The 19,924-nt window shown below is 51.3% G+C and overlaps 2 protein-coding genes across 2 annotated transcripts; both read right to left on the bottom strand.

Moving 5' to 3' along the window:
• Nucleotides 1–2,851: 2,851 nt before the first annotated feature.
• On the bottom strand, nucleotides 2,852–4,423 carry LENG9 (leukocyte receptor cluster member 9). Its single transcript, XM_056864258.1, has one exon. The coding sequence runs from the start codon at nucleotides 4,421–4,423 to the stop codon at nucleotides 2,852–2,854; it is 1,572 nt and encodes a 523-aa protein (XP_056720236.1).
• Nucleotides 4,424–17,271: 12,848 nt separating this feature from the next.
• On the bottom strand, nucleotides 17,272–17,943 carry CDC42EP5 (CDC42 effector protein 5). The gene has a single exon (XM_056864257.1). It carries the CDS (start codon nucleotides 17,941–17,943, stop codon nucleotides 17,272–17,274), a length of 672 nt encoding a protein of 223 aa, XP_056720235.1.
• Between the last annotated feature and the right edge of the window lie 1,981 nt (nucleotides 17,944–19,924).

The following is a 19,924-nucleotide window of genomic DNA, read 5'->3' as shown; positions in this document are numbered from 1 at the left end:
CCCTTGTCTCTCTAGCTTCTCATACTCCCCCCCTTTCTCTTCTCCCTTTGCTCTAACTCCTTTCTCTTTTTGTTTTTGAACATGTGTAATTTGGGGATGTTTTTTGGCCTGGGCTGGATTTTTCAAAGATTGCTTTTTTTCCTTTTCAGAAACCTTTTGAACCTCCTCATTTGATTAAAAGCAAACTTTTTAAAAGATCCGGTGAAACCAGTTGTGGTGTGATACTGTTCCAAGTTCAGCTTCCTTTTGAGCTCACATCTGAGAATAAAATTGGCTTAGAGGCAGGTGCTTGGCTTTGCTCTGGTGCCAGCAAAGAGCCTGTGAGGCGAAAGCTAGCTGTGTTTCTGCTTCTTGAGCCGGTGGGGGCTTTTGTTTTTCAAGTTGAGAATAGTGACGTGGGGAGGGAAGGCAGCATGGTATCGCCAGACCTTAGAAGTACTTGGAAGGGAACCACCAACGAAAGCTCTGCAGAGGAAGGCAGTGGCAAGCCACCTCTGCTTCTCACTTGCCTTGAAAGTCCCTTGCTGGGATTACCATAAATGTGACTTAAGGGCACTTTACACACACACGCATCCTGGCTTGGACACACATCTCCTGCGTCTTACTATCTATTGACACCTTTTGGCTGTGTTCCATCTTCTCCCCCCACCCATTTTTGTATACTTTTCTGCTAGATGGATGGGGAATAGATTAAGCTGCAATTGTCACCAACTCCAGTAGGAGGAATACTGTGTAAATTCAGCTGGGGTGGATGGGTGAGGAGAGAGGTAAAGATTTGAGACATTGCTTTCATGTGCATTAACTGCAAAGCTTCTGCAGTTCTGAGCAGCAGGCAAATCTTGGAGGCCACCTTGCTTTGTGATTGAAGAAGAGGGGTTGGTTTTCACACCTCACTTTTCTCTACCTTAAGAGCGGAGCAGAACCTCGGATTAAAAACTGGAGGGTCTGCCTGGCAGCCACCCTTGGTTATCGGCTGTTGCAGCTTGAATTCAAACTCTACTGCAGGGGGATTGGTGTCTTCCTGTAATTGCAACGAAGGCAAGAGTTGTTTCACTGAATTGCTTGGAGCGGTTCTCTCTTCTCCCCCCATATATACCCCCTCAGTGGGAGCTGGTCAGGTTTTGTGTGGGTTGGAGCAGGGGGTGTCTGTTAGTATAGACATGGTTCTCTTATAAATGGTAGAACCGTCTAACTGAAATTGCTAAGATCACCATTGACAAACAGGTACAATGATTTCTTCTACACCATGAAAATAGTTTCAGGTGCATAGCTGCGTCGGTCTGTGGCAGAACAGCAAGATTTGAGTCCAGTAACACCTCAAAGGCCAATTTGATTTCTAGGGTATAAGTTTTCAGAAGTCAAAGCTCTCGAGGCTTTGACAAAAGGAGCTTAAGATTCTCAAACGCTTATACCCTGGAAATCTAGTTGGTCTTTAAGATGATACTGGAGTCTAATCTTGCTCTTCTGTGCTCTGTCAACAGATAGAACGCAAGAGGTCAGTTTTAAATGTCTTCTCTCTCCAAATATATCATACGAATGTCAGCCTGGTAAAAGAAACGAGGGTCAGCAAACTAGCGAATCTACCTGTAAGTACCCACACCCCGTGATTGAGCTGTTGCCGTCTCTAAGGTAACAAACAGCATGTAAATGTTTTCCGTGTTGCTCACCTGTAGCAATAAATCGAAAGGCCGATGAGTCATAGAGGTTCAACACTTCTTGTTTATTTAAGGCGTGGCGTTCACCGGCTGTTGGGATGGAGTTGTTTGCCCCTCTTGAGATAAGTCTAAGATTCAGGCATGACTTAGGCTGATTTCAAGTAAACTAATCTCAAAGCATGCCGTCACAATATTTTCAGTCCATTTCTTTTAGAAAGGGCCTAAATTAGGACTACCTGCTGTGATTAGAGAGGTCCTTATGTAACAAAATGAAGCCTTAGGACAGGTTTCCAAACTTCGTGAGTCACAGAGCGCTAATTTGCACCTAGCACCTATATACTCAACCACATGACAGTCGTATTTTTCTTTCCAATCTTCATGGAGCACTAGATGTTTTACAGAGCACTAAGTGCTCCTTGGAGCACAGTTTGGGAACCTCTGCCTTAGTACATACTGGACAAATCTCTTTGCTGTCCAAAAAGCCCTAGGTTGAACACGGCTTGTTAATTAATGAGAGCTAGCACTATCCTGGCCTTCCTCTTAAACCCATTAGATCTGGTCCTCCTTATCCGAGTGGAGGGTTCTAATTCCCCTTCCTATGTTTTAACAGTTGCAACTTGCTATTTCATACCTCAGGATGGAATAATTTGATTTTAGCCTACCCTCCCCATTCCACTCTTAAGTACTTCTTTTGTGGACAGCTAGTTCAGAATAAACTCAAGAGAGACCAGAAGCTAGATCAATGCTGGCCCCTAAGGGGAGGGGCTGTAGCTCAGTGGTAGAGCATCTGCTTGGCATGCAGAAGGTCCCAGGTTCAATCCCCGGCATCTCCAGTTGCAAGGGGCTAGGCAGGTAGGTGATGTGAAAGACCCCTGCCTGAGACCCTGGAAGAAGGGCCATGGCTTAGTGGCAGAGCATCTGCTTGGCATGCAGAAGGTCCCAGATTCAGTCCCTGGCATCTCCCGTTAAAGGGGCTAGGCAGGTGGGTGATGTGAAAGACCCCTGCCTGAGACCCTGGAGAGGCTCTGTCAGTCTGAGTAGACAATACTGACTTTGATGGACCAAGGGTCTGATTCAGTAGGAGGCAGCTTCATGTGAGATCCCAGGCCTTTCCATCCCCCCCACCTCAGAGTAGACAGCGGCTGAGCCGGAGTCCAAGCAGTACCTGTCTGGCTGCCTCGACACCCGTCCCCTCTTCAGTATAAATCTAATTTCAACACAGTGCCATAAAACCCATCCGTCGTCCTCCCTCGTCCAACCTCACACAAGCCTATTGCCTCTACGGCCTGGGTCCCTAAATCTTCGACCGGGGGGAGCCACGATGAATCTGCCGGCAGTTTTGGCCGCAGCTTCCCCGGGGGGATCTTCACCACCGTCAAGTGAAACTTATCTTTGCTGGGAGGGTCAATCACCGTCAAACCCTGCCTGCGGAAGGCCTCTGCCAAAACGCGGGCCAGCGTTCCCAGCTCGGCCACGGACCCCGGGCACATGTAGAACACGCGGGAATGGAACGTCTCCACCCCCTGGAAGGAGAGCAGCAAGGCGGGGGGCAGCAGTCGGCGGTTGTCAGCTTGCAGCTCCCGGAGAGCCACGATGGCTCCGTGGATCTCTTCGGGGGTGTCTAAACGCAGCAGGCACAAGGTGAGGTGAAGAGTGGCCAAAGGCACACAGAACTGAGCTAAGTCCGGGCGGGACTTGCAGAGGGCCCTCTGGAAACGGGCCGCGGCCTCCCGAGTCTCCGGGCCGGTGACCTGGATGGCTATGAAGTGCGTCGGGCGCTGTTTGTGACCGGGAAAGTGTATCCCGTCACTACTTTCAGAAGCCCCATCGTCCTCATCCTCCCCGATCATTGGCTCGTCTTCCCGTTTCATATCGAGAACCGGCTCGGTCGACGCTGCCTCTTCCACTCGATGTCCCGCCACGCCTGACTCGACCACCTTTCCTCCCGCCTCGTTGGTCACCGCACTTCCATCCGAGACGGCATGTTCGATACAGTGCAAGTTTTCCATGGCTTCCCCAAGCTGCCTGATCGCTGCCTGTCCGCTAGCTGCTCCGTCCACGCCCTTTTCCACGTCTCTGGCTGAATCACCATCATCCACTTCTCCCGGATGCCCCGTTCTCCCTCCTGTTTCCTTTCCTTCCTCTCCTTCTGAAGCATGACTGAGTGCCTTTTCCCTATTGGCTTCTGCGGCCGCTGCTTCTTCCTTCATCACCTCCAAGATGGTTCTCCCGCCTCCAGTGGACCCAAAGACATCATCCCTGCGGCTGGCTTTGTCCCACACCACCCGCTCCCCATATTTGAAGTACTGGATTCTATGTTTGGGGATAGCCAGCACCCCAGGCCTGGCTGAAGCCAGATCCTCCCAGGAGAAAGCAGCGAAAGGCTCTTCTAAGGTTCCCAAGAACCGATCAAGGTAGCCAATGGTGAAGCGTTCAGCCGGCACTTGGGTGTCCCAGAGAAGACGAGAGATAACGTCCTCGGCGGTTTTCATCGGAGGTTTTTTCCCGGAGGCAGGCGGGGAAAGATCCTGGCTGGTAAGTCTGTGGTCTTCTAAATTATGGGGGTTGCCTGTGTCGCTGGGGTGGGGGTTGTGGCAACGAGAACCAAAGCGGCAGCACCCTTCCAGGAAAAAACGGCACGGGGGGTTGATCTCCACGGTAGGGTTCTCAGTTGGCGCTGAATCAGTCGGGGGCGCCACTGAACCCACAGCAATACAGGAAGTGAGGTCAGCAGGATTCTCGGCGGGGGGGAGAGGCAACTCAGCCATAGCTAAGGGGTAATGGCTCTGTGGGGAGAACAGAATTAGAACCGGAAGAGGGAACCTGCATTGTGCAGGGGGTCAGACTAGATGACCCTGGTGGTACCTTCCAACTCTGATTCCATTATTCTAATTGCATTGGGACAGTGTGGGACAGGTGTAATTAAGGTGCCATGGGCAGGGATGGGCATTGTAGGGTTGCCACCTCAGGGGTGGGAAATTCCTGGAGATGGGGGAGGGGCTGGGAAGGGCAGTATTTGGGGAGGGACCTCAGCAGGGTATATTACCATAGAGTCCACGCTCCAAAGCGGTCATTTTCTCCAGGGGAACCAATCTCTGTGGCCTGGAGATCAGTTGCAATTCCAGGATGTTTGCTCTAAAGCCCTCCAAGCCTTCGCCTGTATATTTGCTCAGCAAGCCTTCTGCCTAGGGTTGCCAACCTCCAGGTGGCACCTGGAGATCTCCAGCTATTGCAATTGATCTCCAGCCAATGAGCATCAGTTCGCCTGGGGAAATGGCTGCCTCGGAGGATGGTTTCTACAGCATTATGTCCTGCTGAGGTCCCTCCTCTCCCCAAACCCTGCCCTCCTTAAGCCCCCCCCCCAAATCTCCAGGTAATCCCCAATCCAGAGCTGGCAACCCTACTTCTGCCTTAAAACGACGAGTTTCTGTCATTGTGGCTCAAGGCTTCCCAACAACCTGGCCCACAAAATATCCCAAAGCAGACTAGAGGAAGCGCTACAGCTAACCCCAACCCAATATACACAGCCGCATGGAATTTGCCCGGGCATGCCGCAGTCACTTCCTCGTGGGCTGGGAGAGCCCTCCTCGCCCCTGGCCATGCCTTGCCACCACCTAGCGCTCTTTCTGCCACCCCCTACACGCGTGTCAACTCATTCTCGCATACACAAACGTCATGCCCATGGAACGCAGGCGGGCGCCTGGCTCTAAGCTAGGGATGCCAACCTCCAGGTACTAGCTGGAGACCGCCTCCTATTACAACTGATCTCCAGCCAATAGAGATCAGTTCCCCTGGAGAAAATGGCATTGAAGTCCATCCCCTCCCCAAACCCCGCCCTCCTCAGGCTCCGCCCCAAAAACCTCCCGCCGGGGGCGTAGGGGACCTGGCAACCCTACTCTAAGCAAAAAAAAGGAGTAGAAAAGAGCAAGAGTCCAGTAGCACCTTAAAGACTTCCAGAAATATTTTCTGGCAGGGGATGAGCTTTCGTGAGCCGCAGCTCACTTCTTCAGATACAGCTAGAATGTGAATCCATCTGTCTTTAAGTAGAGGAAGACAGATGGATTCACATTCTAGCTGTATTTGAAGAAGTGAGCTGCGGCTCACGAAAGCTCATCCCCTGCCAGAAAATATTTTTGGAAGTCTTTAAGGTGCTCCTGGACTCTTGGCCCTTTTCTACTACTGCAGACAGACGAACACGGCTACCCACTGCAAAAAAAGGAGGAAAGCCAGCCCAAATCGCAGAGAAGGGGGCTTGAAAGAGAGGAGCGGGACGTACCTGACTCTCGCAGCCAGCCAGCCCCCCAGGATCCCCAACCCTGCTCTTTAAAGGCACTCCCCAGGATCCCAGCTGATCCCTACCAGAGTGAGGCAATTTAAAATTGTCCTTCCTGGAGGCGGACCTTACGGGAAGCATCTGAAAAGTATGCCAGGATGTTGAGGCGGCCGCGGTCAGCAGAGGGCGCGATTCCCCCAATCGGCGTCGCCATTCAAGAGGCTGTTCAAGCGCACAAAGCCCTTTAAGCGGAATTTCGTTTGTGCGGGCGGAGGGGGGGGATTAGCCTGGACGCACGGGAGGCTGTCATTCAAGGGAGGGGGGAGGATTACCCCCGAGCATGGGCAGAGTGTTTTTTTTTTCCTCGCCGGGGACTACTCACAGGCCGTTCCCCATATTTTAGGGATTGTTGGGGAAGTACTTGGGTGTTCAACCCCAACTGGGCTTGGGTGATGGCAACACCTATTTTATTAGTATTTTTAATTAAAGACACCAACCATTGCCTTTAACCCCTCAGAGGCAATCACGAGTAGTATTCTGGGCGGAGGAGAATAAGGTGCCCGCATTCCTGCTCCAGGGGCTGCAGTAGGGTTGCCAACCTCCAGGTGGTGGCTGGAGACCTCCCACTATTACAACTGATCTCCAGGCAATAGGAATCAGTACACCTGGAGCAAATGGCCGCTTTGGAAGGTGGACTCTATGGCATTATACCCTATGGAAGTTCCTTCCCTCCCCACACCCTGCCCTCCTCAGGCTCCACCCCCAAAATCTCCAGGTACTGTATTTCCCAACCTGGAGCTGGCAATCCTAGGCTGCAAATGCTATTTTCCTGCCTTACATTTAAAAACCAACAATCCTGACCTGGATGGGCCAGGCTAGGCCAAACTTGTCAGATCTTGGAATCTAAGCAAGGCCAACCCTGGTTGGTACTTGGATGGAAGGGCACCAAGGAAGTCCAGGGTTGCAGCACAAAGGCAGGTTACGGCAAATGAACATCAGTTGCTTTGAAAACCCCATGAGGTCACCATAAGTCAGCTGTGACTCAACAGCGGCCTCCCCCACACAAAAAACTAACATTTCCTCCTTTCCCAAGTCTAGTTGGCAGCAGTAAGAGGTTTAGACAAAGTCACGGGAGGTAGAACCTTCAGTGTCTATTAGCCATCTTGATGGTGACATGGAACCTCCATGACCAGAGGCAGTATACCTCTACATTCTAGGTTGCGGAGGGGACCAACAGCAGTGCGGGCTGGGCCTCTGTTCCAGTGGGCCTTTGGGAGGATCTGGTCAGGTGTTGCCAGAAACAGGGTGTTAACTATTGGTCTGATCCAGCAGGGCTGCTCTTCTGGTTAGGAAGCTTCCTCTTAACAGAGCCTTTCCCTGTCCCCTACAAGGGAATGGATTAGTTAACACAGAGTACAATAGTAGTATGAAGACTGTCATTACGCCAACCCTGCCCATTCAGTCCATTGTATATTACGTTCGGGGGTGGCGCTACTCAAATAGAACCAGTTAGTGGCTGGAGACCTGGGTTTGGCTATGCAAAGTCCAAGCCAGAGCCATCTTTTAAGCTTCTTCAGCCAGCGTGCTGTAGTGGTTAAGAGCGGTGGTTTGGAGCAATGGGCTCTGATCTGGAGAACCAGGTTTGATTCACCACCCCTCCACACGAGCGGCGGAGGCTAATCTGGTGAACTGGATTTGTTTCCCCACTCCTCCACATGAAGCCAGCTGGGTGACCTTGGGCTAGTCACACACTCTCAGCCCCACCTACCTCACAGGGTGTCTGTTGTGGGGAGGGGGAAGGGACGGTGATTGTAAGCCAGTTTGATTCTTCCTTAAGTGGTAGAGAAAGCCGGCATATAAAAACCAACTCTTCTTCTTCTCGTGAACCAAATGAACCCACCCAGACCCTTGGCTTAGTTGAAGAGGCTTTCTTTTCTAGTAGTTGTTTGTTTGGGGGTTTTACTTTGGTTTTATACACAAGCTGTTGTGAGTTTTAGCCTTTGATGGCTGGTTTGTTTAATCTGGTGCTACTGTATCTGCTAGGGTGCTTATGTAACTAGTTTTTTTTAAAAAAAAAAAACTTTAAAAAAAGGAATTGTAGCTGTGAATTTTACCATTAACTCCTGACAGGAAGGATATCAATTTTAAAAATAAACGTTTTCAATATGAATCTCTCACACTCTGGAAAACCTTGAATGATGGGGATTTGAGGGCTCCCTTCACCACCCCAGAAGGAGGAGGCTGAAGTTGATTCCTTATTCCCAGTTCGTTCCCTATTCCGTTCCTTATTCACATTTCCTAGTTCCTGAATCATTTTGAGGACATTTCAAAAGCTCTGCACCCCAAAATATGGATTGGACCACCACATATCATACACCCCCACATTCAGGGGACTGCGCCCTTCGAGATGGCGCATGCTGGGTCCTGGTCCAAAGTCCGGTTCTTGTTCCAGCGGCTCCCAAGTGGGGTGACCCAGGACAGATGCCCATACAGACTCTGCACCCCAAAATGGGGGACCACCCAAAATGACACATCCCCACACTCCAGACATTGTCCCCTCCAAGAAGACATACAGCGGTGCCCGGTTCAAGCACCGGTTCTTGCACCACTGCCTTCTTTTTGCCCCCCCCCCCCGAAATCTATTGCAATGTGAATAAGGAACTGGGAATAAGGAACCAACTTCAGCCTCCTCCCAGAAGGCTCTTTCAACGGTTCAGACGGGGCCACGTATCAATTCCCCTTGGCCAATTCACAAGAATTGGCCTGGAAGTCCTACTGGAGCAGCCGAGAGTCACGTCAAGTAGAGGGAAAATAACGTGCAGCCCTTTTCTGGAACATCTTTGGAGTCCCAGCTTGGCGCCATCGCCCAATGGAGGGGGGGGGAAGGCCTCCCTGCCGTTTTCTCCTCCAGCTGGTGTACTTCACAGGTTGCCTTTGCAATGGCTTCCTTGATCCTGCCAAGCCTGGTTTGTGTCACGGAGGCCCCCCTGATCTGTTTATCCTCCGGCAGGAAATTCGCAGCTGGGAGAGACCAGCCAACAGAGGCACCAGGCGCCCAGATAAGGCCCCGGAGAGATGCTGCAGCTGGAGCCCTTGGAGAGGGGGGAGCACAGTCAGCCAACGTTGCGGCTTTGATCGGTCCCCGTTCTTGAGAATTCGAGGCTCCGGCCTCCCAGACAAATCTGGGGCAAACGTAGCAACAGCAGCCGGCTAGGGTTTGTCAAGGAGGAAGGTTCTGCCGCCATCCTCCACAGTTAAACATGTAAATATCTATTCTCTCCAGGATCAGAGGTGCACGCCTATTATGCAGAGTTGTTTCCTGTTGCCCCAGAAGGTTGGACCAGAACCAGTGGGTTCAAATTAAATCAGAAGAATTTCCATCTAGACATTAGGAAGAACTTTCTAACAGTTGAGTGGTTCCTCAGTGGAACAGGCTTTCTTGGGAGGTGGTGGGCTCTCCTTCCCTGGAGGCTTTTCAGCAGAGGCTAGATGGCCATCTGTCAGCAATGCTGATCCTATTACCTTAGGCAGATCATGGGAGGGGGGCATCTTGGCCATCTTCTGGGCACTGGGTGTGTGTGGGGGAGGTAGTTGTGAATTTCCTGCATTGTGCAGGGGGTTGGACTAGATGACCCTGGCGGTCCCTTCCAACTCTATGATTCTATATTAGGTGCTGTGGAACACAGGCAGGGTGGTGGCGCTGCAGTTGTCTTGTTTGTGGGCTTCCTGGAGGCCTTCCTGGATGGCCACTGTGTGAACAGACTGCTGGACTTGATGGGCCTTGGTCTGATCCAGCAGGGCCTTTCTTATGTTATGTTCTCAAAGAGTAAATCCAACAGCAACAGCCAAGCACTACTAGGGTCATGCGGACCAACTGAGAAACATCAGCAAGGAGAGTGCAAACTTTTCCGATCTGTAGAAGTTTCTGGGCCTTAAGCAAAACAATTTAAGAGGGGGGAAAGGGGGGCAGAAGGTGGGGGAAGAGAAAAAGACATTGCTGCTCATGTTGAAAAAGCCAATTGCTGGTTGAAATGGTTTTAAGAGGGAATATAAGAGAGATCGCTTAGATTCAATTAAGTTAGAACATGGCCGTTTGTTTGTTTTTAACCTGTAAGTTTTCACTAAAGTCTGCTGGATGAATGGTACAATGGCTGCTTTTTAAAAAATCGAAAATATTTTCCAAAAGATTTGCATTCAGCCAGTGAGGGACAAAAATTAAATGAAAAGCATGCAAGCCTAGGAGCCCCGTGGCACAGAGTGGTAAGCTCTGCAGTCCAAGCTCTGCTCACGACCTGAGTTTGATCCCGATGGAAGTCGGTTTCAGGTAGCAGGCTCAAGGTGGACTCAGCCTGCCATCCTTCCAAGGTCGGTAAAATGAGTACCCAGCTTGCTGGGGGTAAAGGGAAGACGACTGGGGAAGGCACGGGCAAACCACCCCGTAAACAGAGTCTGCCTAGAAAACGTCAGGATGTGACGTCACCCCATGGGTCAGGAATGGCCCAGTGTTTGCACAGGGGACCTTTACCTTTTTTTTTACCTAGTCATTCTGCCGGGGGGCTGGGGGCTGAAAAAAGGAGAACAGTCCACAATTCAGTACACATCACTAGCTTGCGTGTTCCAACTATCCACCTGGCTTTTTAAAAAAAAATTAGAAAAATATCCCTCATTCCGAGGAGCAAAATGGTTCCACCTTTTGAGACCTCTGGAGGATGCCCAACGGGTTTCTGGGCACAGAGAAACCAGATCCAGATGTACCCATTCGGGGGACCAGACCACTAGGGGTTGCCAGGTCCCTCTTCACCACCGGCGGGAGGTTTTTGAGGTGGATCCTGAGGAGGGCGGGGTTTGGGGAGGGACTTCAATGCCATAGAGTCCAATTGCCAAAGCGGCCATTTCCTCCAGGGGAGCTGATCTCTATCGGCTGGAGATCAGTTGCAATAGCAGGAGATCTCCAGCTAGTACCTGGAGGTTGGCAACCCTACAGACCACCCAGTGACAGGTTCTTCAGTACAAGTGTCCCAGACTCGATATCTCTTTGGTGGCACTGAAGTGGCGAGAGTCCTTTGTGCCAACCTCCATATTTCACTTAACAGAGGCCTGCGTAGAACAAAATGGCTTTAGCGCCACCGGGGACGTGGCCGTCTCTCGCTGGCAGCCAAGTTAGCAGTGGTGGCATTCCTTTAGAGATCTCGTCCCACCTTTTTGCTGACGCTTGTAAAAACCTTATCGCCGTCATACCGGAAGGGCAGGAGGAGATAGCGAAAGATGATTAAAAAAGAATCACATTTGGGCAAGGGCATTTTTGGCAGGGTGCATACATTAGACTCACGCCCTCGCCACTGTGCAGAAATAAACACGGAAGCATTATGCAAAAGGGCTCGGAGCGATCGTTGTTCCCGCACTGCCTCAGACACAACCATAAACTATCTGCTAGCCTCCCAGGTGTCATGGCATGATTCTTTGCTGTTTTTACTGTATGGTTTCCGCTCTGGAATCCAGGGCTACTTGGGTGTCCACAGTAATGGGCCACCTACACTGACGGCAGTGACCTGCGGTATGGGAGTCCAGCGTTGACTCAGAGGACCGGTCACCCACAAAACCCTTTGCCTGGAAGCGTCCCGAGAAACGCGGCCGCGCGGATGGAAAAGGACGGAAGGGTCTGAAACTAATTTGCTTTTAATTGCAAGACATGTTAAACACTTTGGTCACCGTTCAGATGTTCTGCTGCTAGAATGAAACTTAAACACGATGTGGAGGGGGAGAAAGCGATAGACATTTTATACACAGGAATCCATAAAATGAGCTATTACAAAATAATAGATATACATAAAGAACGGTCTTGTTGCACGAACCGTAAAGGACAGGAATCAAAGATTTCAGACTTTAATGTTTTTTTGGGGGGGATAAATGAGGACACAGGTAGAGGTCATTCCCCCCCTCCAATAGAATGATGATCAGAGTCCAGCTCCAATTCATTTTGCAGTCAGTGGTAGGGTTGCCATCTTCCAGGTGGCACCTGGCAATTGACCAGAATTACAACTAAACTCCAGATGGCAGAGATTGGTTCCCCTGGAGAAAATGGCTGCTTTGGAGGGCGAATTCTATGGCATTAAACCCTGCTGAGGTCCCTACCCACCTCAAACCCAGCCCTCTGCAGGCTCTACCCCCCAATCTCCAGGAATTTCTCAACCCAGAGTTGGCAACCCTAGTCAGTGGCTGATCCTCCTCGATGCTTACCTCAAACAGCTTAAGAGTATTAGAAGGGGAGACACACAACCTCTGCAGAAGGAAACTGTACCCACCTTTCCCGGTTTAAGGACAGTTCCCCAGTGAGAGAGAAAGACAACGGCTGAGACAGCTTAATACTTGAGCATTTGCAGCATTTCGAGCATTTAAAGAGCTTCACGTACACGTTTTCTTCTTGTAATTCTTGCAAAGATCCTGCAAGGCAGGAATTCCCCCCCCCCCCCCGTACTGCTAATGGGGGGGACGGGACACCAAGGCTAGGAGCAGCTTGACAGAGGTGAGATTTGAACCAGGGGGCTTCAGTCTCTTAGCCACTACATTGCCCCACCTCTCTACATAACAGGGTAGAACATAAAATAGGAGATAATCAAGTTATTTTTAAAAAAATTCATCCCCACCATCTTGTGAGCTCACACACTGGCCCTTCACAGAAAATCCCAGCTCTCTGCTTTAGAAGACCTCCCGGCTTCTTTTAGAGGACTCACTTCAAAACCGCTTCAAATGAGGGATTCATCTCGAAGGCAAACCTGCAACGGGGAACCAGCTTTCTGTTTCTCATGGATCAGCTTCTCTCCCCTACTCCCTCTTCTTCAGAAATCTTTACAACAAAAGAAAACGAGCAGTCCTGTTGTAGGCTACCAAACTCCAGTGGAGACCAATGCTTTGGAGAATCCACAGAAGTCTTTTTCCTAGGCCCACTGGCTGTGGTCTACTCCCTTTGTGGAAAGTCCAAATGGGACAGCTTTTCATAGAATCATAGAGTTGGAAGGGACCACCAGGGTAATCTAGTCCAACCCCCTGAACAATGAAGGAAATTCACAACTACCTCTTCCCCACACCCCCAGTGACCCCTCTACACCATGCCCAGAAGATAGCCAAGATTCCCTCCCTCTCATGATCTGCCTAAGGTCATAGAATCAGCATTACTGATAGATGGCCATCAAGCCTCTGCTGAAAAACCTCCAGGGAAGGAGCGCTCACCACCTCCCGAGGAAGCCTGTTCCACTGAGGAACCGCTCTGTTAGGAAGTTATTCTTGCCTTAGGAATTCTTGACCTGCCTTAGCCCGGGAAGGCTCTTCCTTTCCTAACCCTAAAGGCCCCCCAACTCCCCTGGATCCTCCCCCACACACAACATATTCCACACGGGTTCCTTTCTCATTCACCTTGCTCCCAACATTCCCAGTTCCTCTCTTGAGAATGTAGAAACTTGAATACATGAAGCTGCCTTCTACTGAATCAGACCCTTGGTCCATCAAAGTCAGTATTGTCTACCCAGACCAGCAGCGGCTCTCCAGGGTCTCAGGCAGGGGTCTTTCACATCACCTATTTGCCTAGTCCCTTTAACTGGAGATGCCTGGGATTGAACCTGGGGCCTTCTGCATGCCAAACAGATGCTCTACCACTGAGCCACAGCCCCTCCCCAATAGAGCACACAGCCTGCTAATGCTATCATAAACCAACCCTTCCTGCTACTCCCATGATGGAAGCCATGGTCTTCTTTCAACAGATTCAAGAATGCTGCAAAGGTGCTGGCAACCATGGCCCCTTCCAACCCCAAAATGTTTTGCTTACAAGGTGGCAGATTGATCTGGGAAGAGCAAAATGCCTTTGCCGTATCAATGGGGTTGCCAACCTCCAGGTAGCACCTGAAGTTCCTGCTATTACCGCTAATCTCAAGACAACCAAGATCAGTTCCCATGAAGAAAATGGCTGCTTTGGAGGGTGGAACCTATGGAATTATACCTCATTATACCCCAAACCCGGCTCCACCCCCTCCCCAATTCTCCAGATATTTCCCAACCCAGAGCTGGCAACTCTACATATCAAGGACTTGCTATGCATAGATAGAACGAGTCAGTGACAACATCAGCAGTGATAACGTTACTCAAGACTCCCAAAATATTTAAGTTTTGTCCCTGTTATTCAGGACGGGCAGGAGGAGAAAGAGTCTTGAACCCAGCTAGGCAACACAAACTAGTTATTTTTGCAGTGGCCAAATGCTTGCTCACACATTACGATCAAAACCCCTTTCAGTTTTGCTTAACGAAATAAGTATACAAAGGAAAAAACCCTAACCTAGATTAGATCCCCATCGGTAAGCGGACAAAAAAGGAGCCAGAAAGCAATCGACTTTTCCCAAACCACCTTGTCAATAGGAACTGTGTTAAAGGGTAACTAAATCCTGAGCGATGTGGTGGTTAGATAGCACACTACAGCTAAAGTGTGACGGAGAAGGAGGAGAAGAAAAGTTGGTTTTTACATGCCGACTTTCTCTACCACGTAAGGAAGAATCAAACCAGCTTACAATCACCTTCCCTTCTCCTCCCCACAACAGACACCCTGTGAGGTAGGTGGGGCTGAGAGAGCTCTAAGAGAACTGTGACTAGCCCACGGTCAGCCAGCTGGCTTCATGTGGAGGAGTGGGGAAGCCAACCCAGTTCACCAGATTAGAGTCTACCGCTCACATGGAGGAGTGGGGAATCAAACCCGGTTCTCCAGATCAGAGTCCACTGCTCCAAACCACCGCTCTTAACCACACCACACTAAGTAAGGAAGTGCAGGGAAAGAGGAAAGCAAAGACCAGCACCAAGGCAGACATGAGAAGGGTAACTCGGCAGGCTGAGGGAGAAATGAGGGGGTGAGCCTCCCAACGGCTTATCAGTTGCCGCCTCCCAAGACGTGCGGATTGGAGGCACCCAGAATTGAAAGAAGTATCTGTCGGTGATAGTGGCGCAGACAGGTCCAGGGATGTTTAAAGAAAAAAGACGGGTGTGTCTGTGCATTTCGTGGAATGTCATTTTTAACAAAAGGCAGAGGATAACCAAAGGGCGAAAGGACAGGCGCTGAGGTTGATTAACGGGGATCACAGCTTTCAAAAGGGTTTGTTGCCCAATATCAGCCGGTAAGCTCCCTTGTAGTTTATCACCATATCTAGTGAGTCTACTAAATGGAACTCAGCTTCAAGTGGTTCATTGAGAATGCTATCCAGTTCCCCTTGGGTAGAGGTGTAGCCCGTTGACACAACCCAATGGTCAGATCACTCTCCTGGGCCACATCGCAGCTTCCAGGGGCCAAAATGTACATTATTTCTCCACCCAGTTATTTCACTCCCAGTTTGGGCCTTTTAAATTAGTCTACAAAAGTGACTAGCCCTCAATAAAATGGTACTAGCCTGCCAGCCCAAAGGTACTTGTGTTAGTTATTTGTGGAATGCTGATGGATTGAAGGGGGGAAGGAAGGAAATTCCTTCCAATTTACGAAAGATTTCCTTCCTATCTAGCCCAGAGGAGATTTTTTTTTTTTACTGAAATGCGCCAGGCAAGCTTACTTACAAACCTGCACAGCAATCAGTCCCCATTATGCCCAAAACAATCTTAATTCATTCACCTACCCACCCACTCTCTCGACTGCCACCCTTAGAACGTAAACAAGGAAGTGGCTCCCCTGTTTTCCTTCACCCCAAAGCAAGCCATTTCCCTCCACCACCTCCTCTCCGAATTCCTTAGTGTCTTCCACCCCCGTCCTCTTCCCCTGAAAATTTTACATTAGAGTGCGAATCCCACAGCAAGCGCCTTGGAGTGTTGGCAGTTCAGACTAAACAGATGCTCTCCTTGCCTTTTCTTCAGCCTGGACAGACAGACGACGAAGAAGAAGAGTTGGTTTTTATATGCCAACTTTCTCTACCACTTAAGGGAGAATGAAGCCAGCTTACAATCACCTTCCCAACCCCTCCCCACGACAGACACCCTGTGAGGTAGGTGGGGCTGAGAGAGCTCTAAGAGAGCTGTGACTAGCCCAAGGACACCCAGCTGGCTTCGTGTGGAGGAGTGGGGAAACCAACCCGGTTCACCAGATTAGCGCCTGCCGCTCATGTGGAGGAGTGGGGAATCAAACCCGGTTCTCCAGATTAAAGCCCACCGCTCCAAACCACCGCGCTTAACCTCTACACCACGAAGGACACTGGAATCCATGGGTGGGTGAAAAGAGGGAGACACAGATTAGAAGATTGGTGAATGGTTATCCAGATTGCTAAAGAGTCCAGGATAGTTCGATGGAGATGAACAAAGAGGTAAACGAAAGGATCTATCTGCCCGTCCGTTCATTTCCCAGTATATAAGTTATTGTACCATCCATCCAGGGGCAGGTTGTCCCTTCAACTGACTGAGGAAATTCCAGGTATGCTGCTGCCCAGGACAGCTGGCAGACAGAAACAAGCCAAGCTGAGCATCAGGGATGCTACAGGGGCTACTTGGCCTGGCCCCAGCCAGCTGAGGAATCAACAGGGGGTGCTGCTAATCTCTCTGCAGGGCTGTTTCAACGTCTCAGTCCGCCCCGTGTCCCTTCCTCCCATCTCTCTACCAAAACCGTTCCCAGGGTAGACTAGCATAAACAACAGCCAAGTAAGACAGAATCTCTGTCCTGGTGGGGCACCTTCAGAGAAGAGAAACGAAAAGCAAGATGAGCAGACAGAGACATGGGGGGGGGGGGGTTCCTCAACGTGTCAACTTATGCGCCGTTCATCCATTCGCCAGACATGAGGTGGCCAGAAACCAAGTTGCGTTTCTCAGCAGGTGCCAACGCCGTCTACGCGGAAGAGTTTATACCATTCCAGTCCTTGTGAGGGAGCGTGAGGAATGGCGGGAAAGGACAACCGCTATCGGGCACGCACCGCAACCCTGTTTTTCAGAGCAAGTGTTCCATCCCGCATCCCTCGGAGGCCGATCTCCAGGCTGAGAAGCCAAGTCCTTCCCCCTTCTCCCCTTCCTTCCTTCATTTATTTGCCATTATGCCAGACCTGGAGACCAGTCCGATGCCTTTCCGCGAACAGGAGACCGCAGGAGTCACGGTGTGGGGAGCGCGGCCCGCGGGCCTCTGTCCGTCTTCCTCCTGAAGTCCTGGGAGGGGTTTAGAGCTAACAGGCTGCTTTGAGGGTCCAGAGAGAAGCGGCGGGCCAACCGGCGGCCGTCTGCAGGACAGGCCGGGCCTGTGGACGGCCAGCTGCCCATTACTGGTAAACTCTGCAGAGAGGAGTGTCGTGGGGGGGAGGAGGAGAGTTGAGAAGCCAAGGAGAGGCAGGCCGGTGTCGCTCCCCCCTCCTATAGCCCAATTTCTTCGTCCTGCTCGTCCTCAAAGCTGTATCCCTGCCCCATGTCATCCTCGTCATCATCTTCCTCGTCGTCCGCGTCGTCAACAGGGTGGTGAAGGTGGTGTCCCACCGGGGTCGCGCTTTCGTTCCTCAGCGGTCCCTGGTCCAGGTCCTTGAAACCTCCCCAGTCTTTATCCATCACTCCCAGCACCTCATCCAAGATGGAAGGCCCGAGATCCAACTGGAAGGAGAGGAAGGACTCGCCATAATCCAGAGTGGGGCTCTCCAGGGAGATCTTCTCATGCAGGTCCCAGTCGGCTCCATTAGGGGATGCCTGTGGCTGCGGCTCCCCCATTACCACGTAGCTTCCGTCTGGGGTGGACGTCGCTGGGCTCGGGAGGACTCCGTTCCCGCCCCTACCCGGGGGAGACAGCAGTTCAAAATGGCCAGAATCCGCTCCAGAAATGGAGAGGCGCTCTGGAGATCCGGAGGCGTCCGGGGCCAGCCCATTGGCCTTGGAGCCCCCGTGGTTGCTGAGGAAAGACGTGTCCCCGAAAGCATCTCCGCCCCGACCGATGTGCATGGTGTGCCGGAAGTCCCCCAAAGGGGCGCTGATCATGGCCCGATCCAGGCGGGGCCGCTTCTTGGAGTGGGCAACGGGAGATTGCTTGAGGATGGGCATCTAGGGAGAAAGGAAGAGAGACACGTGAACACACATGAAGGTTCCTGCCTTATACTGAATCAGACCGTTGGTCCATCGAAGTCAGTATTGTCTACTCAGACTGGCAGCAGCTGTCCACGGTCTCAGGCTAAAAGTCTTTCACATCACCTACTTGCCTGGTCCCTTTAACTGGAGATGCCAGGGATTGAACCTGGGACCTTCTGCATGCCAAGCAAATACTCTACCACTAAGCCATGGCCCCCACACATGAAGTTCCCTTATACTGAATCAGACCCTTGGTCCATCCAAGTCAGTATTGTGTACTCAGACCGGCAGCAGCTCTCCAGGGTCTCAGGCAGAGGACTTTCACATCACCTACTGGCCCCGTCCCTTTAACTGGAGATGCCGGGGATTGAACCTTGGACCTTCTGCATGCCAAGCAGATGCTCTGCCACTGAACCACGGCCCCTCCCCAGACTCCGGGTGAGGAGGGGAACAAGGAGCATTCTTCCCATTAAAGCCAGCAGGGCCTGCTGCTCAGGCGGCTGGAATCTGGGAGGTCCTGGCTGCCGATTCATCATTCGGCAAGTCATTACCTCACACCCGTCCATACATTTGTTTAAAAGTTGCTCTGCCACCAGCCTCAACTGCTCCATCTGCAAAACGGGAGCCGCCAGAGCAGTGACCCCGCCTCACAGGACTGTCGCTAGGGCAAGCATCAGGATTGCAAAAAAGCCTTCGCAAATGAATGCCACTGCCTTAAATTAAGCACACTGATTTGGAAGCCAACTTTCGTCTACGACTGGCTGGCGCATTTATTATTTATCAAGCGCCTAAAATTGCTGGGTGCTGTCGGAAAATGAAAAAGACAAAAACAAAACATGCCCTGCCCTCGAGCTTATTGTTTTTTTTTTAAAAAAATCTATTAAAAATGCATAATGCCACCCTCCCTCCAAGAAGTTCAGGACGGTGAACGTGGGGCCGCCCCATTTTATCGCCACAACGATCCTGCGAGGTAGGTTAGGCTGAGAATTTTGCTCCGAGGCTACCTGGAGAGCTACAGGGGTAAGCAGAGACTTGAACCCAAGACTCACGCATCACACCAAGTCAAGGATTGCTGGCACGGGGGGGGGGGGAGGGCTTTGTCTCTTTCGGATACCCACTGAAGTTTCAGATTTTGCCACCTATCAAAATTAATCAACGATAGAAGAACTTTTCCCGTCCCGCACCCGGATGTCCTGCTCCCACTCACAGAGTCCGCAGCCAAACAACTAGCTTAACCAGTTCCTTGCGCTGAGGAACACTTTGGCTGCTCCGAGGCCTGGATCGGAGGATGCCTGGATTCCCGAGGACAGGAGCAGGCTACGGAGGGAAGAAGGGCAAGCCACGATTCCCAAGGAGAAGGAGCGAGATCAAGGGCATTTCGGGTGGTGGGGGGTGGAAATCTTCTGCTGAAAGAGAAGCGAGGTCTCATCGGAGATTCCTGAAGCCCTGACTTCCATGCGCTTCTGCTATCACCCCAAGGACAGAGCGCACCAGGGGTAGGGTTGCCAGACGTTTTTGGGGCAGAGCCTGAGGAGGGTGGGGTTTGGGGGGGACTTCAATGCCATAGAGTCCAATTGCCAAAGCAGCCATTTTTCTCCTGGTGAACTGATCTCTACCAGCTGGAGATCAGTTTTAATAGCAGGAGATCTCCAGCTACTACCTGGAGGTTGGCAACCCTAGCCAGGGGCCACAAAGAAGGCGGAGGGGACCTCAGTTAGGGTCGCCAGCTCTTACAGACTGGGGAAGGGAGCGATGTGATGCCGGAGCCCATTCGCCAAAACAGCTGTTTTCTGCAGGGGAACGGATCCCTGCCGTCTGGAGATCAGTTGTAATTCTGGGAGATACCCAGATGGGGTTGCCAGCTCTGGGATGGGAAATACCTGGAGATTTTGGGGGTGGGGCTGAAGAGGGACCTCAGCAGGGTATCATGCCATAGAGCAGGGCCTGGAGGCTGGCA

The sequence above is a fragment of the Euleptes europaea genome, chromosome 18, assembly GCF_029931775.1.
Source record: "Euleptes europaea isolate rEulEur1 chromosome 18, rEulEur1.hap1, whole genome shotgun sequence".
Lineage (NCBI taxonomy): Eukaryota > Metazoa > Chordata > Lepidosauria > Squamata > Sphaerodactylidae > Euleptes > Euleptes europaea.
Note: the sequence above shows the minus strand (reverse complement) of the source record. Positions and strands in the feature narration are given on the sequence as shown.

Coding starts and splice junctions, on each gene's coding strand:
- LENG9 (XM_056864258.1), bottom strand. CDS start 4,423: ATGGCTGAGTTGCCTCTCCCCCCCGCCGAGAATCCTGCTGACCTCACT.
- CDC42EP5 (XM_056864257.1), bottom strand. CDS start 17,943: ATGCCCATCCTCAAGCAATCTCCCGTTGCCCACTCCAAGAAGCGGCCC.